Here is a 3813-nt window from a genome sequence, read left to right on the forward strand (position 1 = left end):
ATAAGGAGAAAGAAATTTACTTACAGTATATGGCCAAAAGTGAACAGAAGAAAATAAAAAGAAAAACTTGTTGCGAGGTGAATTTTAGCTCAATTTCCATGATTCCTCTCCCCCCCCCCTCCCCCAAAGAATCAAGCAAAATTGTTCAAATATTCTTGTCTTAAAATGCAAAACAAAATGATACACGAGTCATTGAGAATAAATCAAAAAATTAATAAGAAAACCTTGTAACCTCAAATTTCTATGATTTCATAACAACATTAGTTTTGAGATTTTTTTTTATTTTGCACTTGACCTGAGATATATTACTTCAATGCTTATTAAAAATATTTAGAAATACCAAAAAAAAAAAAAAAAACAACAACAACAACAACAAAAAAACAAACAAAAAAAACAAACAAACAGAAATGAAATTGGAAATGTTCCCTTCTGTCGTCATTTAATTTTATCGACTGCTATTATCTAAGTGTTTCTGGATATTAATATGATTTATCCCATAATCCCAGGTTTATCATGGGTTACCGGGTTATTGAGGGCATTTATCAGATGAAATAATTTATTTTGTAATTTATTACCACCATTTATTAAAACTAAGATGAAAGATATCCACACACGTTTCGTTAACGACTGTTAATGAGGCATCTTTTCTAAAAATGTGGGTAGCCCTGAAAAGGGCTTTTTAGTATTTTTTGTTTTAGGTAGGCAGTCTGCCTGGATTTGCGAAAACTGCTTATTTCTTGGCGGCTGCTTTCTTGGGAGTCTTGGTTTTCTTGGCTGCTGCCTTCTTGGGGGTCTTGGCCTTCTTGGGCTTGGCTGCTGCCTTCTTTGGTGACTTGGCGGCTGCCTTTTTCTTGGGGGACTTGGCTTTCTTGGGTCCGGCTGGTTTCTTGGCTGCTGCGGCCTTCTTCTTTGGAGTCTTGGCCTTCTTCTCTCCGGCTGGCTTCTTGGGCTTGGCGGCGGCCTTCTTGGGCTTGGCTGCCTTGGGTTTGGCAACTTTTTTGGCTTTAGGCTTCTTTTCAGTCTTGGGTTTGTCTCCGAGTTTGAAGGAGCCACTAGCACCTGTGCCCTTGGCTTGCTTCAGAGCACCTTTTTTAACACCATTCTTCAGGGCCATTTTCAGGTGGGCGTTGATAGAGTTAACATCGTTGCCCACTTTGTAGTTGGCCATGATGTACTTGAGAATGGCCTGTCGGGATGAGCCACCACGTTCTTTCAGAGATGCAACGGCAGCGCTGATCATGTCAATGTACTTGGGGTGTGCAGCAGGCACCTTAGGCTTTGCGGTCTTCTTCTTGGCTGGGGACTTTGCTGGTGCGGCGGTATCGGCCATGGCTACTTTCGAGTGTAAAACGTCGACTATCTTCTCGGGAACTGCAAACAGTGAAATAGTTGGGTCACACGCACTTGCTGTTTTTGTTTACACTGAGCGCGGACCGCCTAGAAAACATCCAGTGTGTCGAGACGTTTTTGTGTTTTGTTCCTGCATGTGTGTTTCAATGTGGGTATTTGCATCCTTGCTGCAGCTCAACGGAGGAACTTTTCCCCAATATATCAAGAGAATCTCCAACTCTATAGTTCTGTCTTACGTTCTATCTATTTACATCTTTAGATTGTTCTTACTGCAGTGTTCAAATTCAACAAAATAGGCCCACAAACTAGCACGATTTCATTTCAGGTTACGATTTAAGATAAATTGTTCACATGAAAGGACAAAATTCAGTAACGTTGTCTTACTTTTTCTTTAAAGACACATTTAGGAATGCTAATTTGACCTTCCCGTCCTGTAAAACATAATCATTTTCCCCCTAAAACTGCGAGAAATCCTCAAAGACTGTGTACTGTAGTGCACAATGTCATGCCTGTATGAAATCGGTGCTGTGCGACTATGACAATGACTCTGTTCCCTAAAATATACAAATAAGATATACATGACTGAATTGTAGAAAGGGGGACAGGAAAATCATATTCAAAATGTATTCTTATGATACACGAATTATAATTATACACATTAAGCAGTATGAAATATATATAATGTCAGGGTCTTCTAAAAATTTATTTGAGAAATAACAGAAGCTAGTTTGGCTATTTCTTTGTATTAATGTTTTATCATAATCATTATTATCATTATTTATTATTTTTTGTTTGCAAGCAAAAACATATAATGAATCTCGTCACCAACCTTAAAAGGTTAAAAGGTAAAGCAACATTTAATATGAGTGAGCAGAGGGTTTATGAACCTTAAATGGGATTTTAAAAATACAATGCACCGACTGTCCGAATCTTACCCAGAATCAGAAATTTACGGATAACCTAAGCTTTGTAGTTACAATTCTCATTATTTGCGACTTCAAAAGCATTCATACTAGTATTTGTTTAGTTACGAAATGTTTTAAAGCATATGTATAGTCATCCAGCTTAGTTCAGTAAAAACGTGTAAAACTGGCTAAAATTTTTAGTAAATACATGAATTTCCTAGCTATTCAGTAATTACACGTATTTCCTGAAACAAATACATGTATTTACTGGATGGTTTAGGAAATACATGAAATTCCTGATTTCACATATTTACTGTAACATATATATTATATACAGTAAATAGCCATTTAAGTGAATCCTGATTTCATTATTCCTCGCTATTTATATCTTTTCTTCCTTAATACTATACATATATGTGCAATACATATATTATACATTTTAATATTTTTGCCATTCAACGTGACACATGGGTCCAAGGGTCCCGGTGTTTCAACTATTCAAAAATTGGCATTGAATGTATTATAACACATGTCACTCTAAGAAATCATTCACCTAGACTTAGATGACATGCTACGGACAAAACATGCTATAATATAGGCCTATCTATCAAACAGATTTTACTCAAAACATTTCAGGTTTTTCTGATGCACGAGTGATAAAATTATCACAGTTACAGAAAATAGTGGTGAAATCATGCAGAAGCGGAAACGGCAATATCAAACAAAATTCTAGAAAGTAAAAATTTGGTGCGGTAAACTCTAGCTACAGTACCTGGCCATAAGTGAGTTCTAATTTTATTTTTTCCACTATATATATTTCATTGAAAAATGCATTTTTCTAAAAATATTATGTCACTGTTATCTGTAGCTCATAGTGGGAAGTTAGGGATTTTTGTCTTGACAACTTCATAATTTATTCTCAATGATTTGTATGTATCATTTTGTTTAGCATTTTGAGACAAGAGTAGTATAAAGCGCCTGGATGGGCGGGTCAACTGAGTGCACTTTTGGGGCTGAGGGGGATAGGCGGGTCAAGGGAGTGCAGCCCCTGTGAGGGATAGGTGGGTCAAGGGAGTGCAGCCCCTGTGGGGGATAGGCGGGTCAAGGGAGTGCAGCCCCTGGAGGGGATAAGTGGGTCAATTCAGTACATATGTTGCATATGTTGCATCATCTTTTTAGATCTATTGCATCATCTTTATATATCTATTGCATCATCTTTTTAGATCTATTGCATCATCTTTCTGATACTTGTTGCATCATCTTTTAGATCTATTGCATCATCTTTTTTATACCTGTTGCATCATCTGTAAGGACCGTGTGCAAAAAATATGCTTACCTATGCATTGTGACGTCATCCACTGTATAAATACAGGTTTTCTCCTACTTTCAGCTCATTCTACAGTCAGAGCCAGCTCCTATTGGGGTCATGGATTCTACTAGAGAAAAACAGTTACATGCTCAGCGATTATTAGAATGGAAAAAAAGGGAGAGAGAATTAGAAGGAATTCTTGATGAAAATAAAGAGCGAGAATTAGAGCTTAGGAAAAGAAATGCGGTA

The 3813-nt window shown here is 37.1% G+C and overlaps 1 protein-coding gene across 1 annotated transcript; it reads right to left on the reverse strand.

Moving 5' to 3' along the window:
• Positions 1 to 568: 568 nt before the first annotated feature.
• Positions 569 to 1411, reverse strand: LOC134276221 (histone H1-delta-like). The gene has a single exon (XM_062758494.1). It carries the CDS (start codon positions 1328 to 1330, stop codon positions 731 to 733), a length of 600 nt encoding a protein of 199 aa, XP_062614478.1. The 5' UTR covers positions 1331 to 1411; the 3' UTR covers positions 569 to 730.
• Between the last annotated feature and the right edge of the window lie 2402 nt (positions 1412 to 3813).

This window comes from Saccostrea cucullata, unplaced genomic scaffold, assembly GCF_032062105.1.
Source record: "Saccostrea cucullata isolate Sc308-1 unplaced genomic scaffold, CSIRO_AGI_Scuc_v1 ctg7049, whole genome shotgun sequence".
In the NCBI taxonomy this organism is placed as follows: Eukaryota; Metazoa; Mollusca; class Bivalvia; order Ostreida; family Ostreidae; genus Saccostrea; species Saccostrea cuccullata.

Coding starts and splice junctions, on each gene's coding strand:
- LOC134276221 (XM_062758494.1), bottom strand. CDS start 1,330: ATGGCCGATACCGCCGCACCAGCAAAGTCCCCAGCCAAGAAGAAGACC.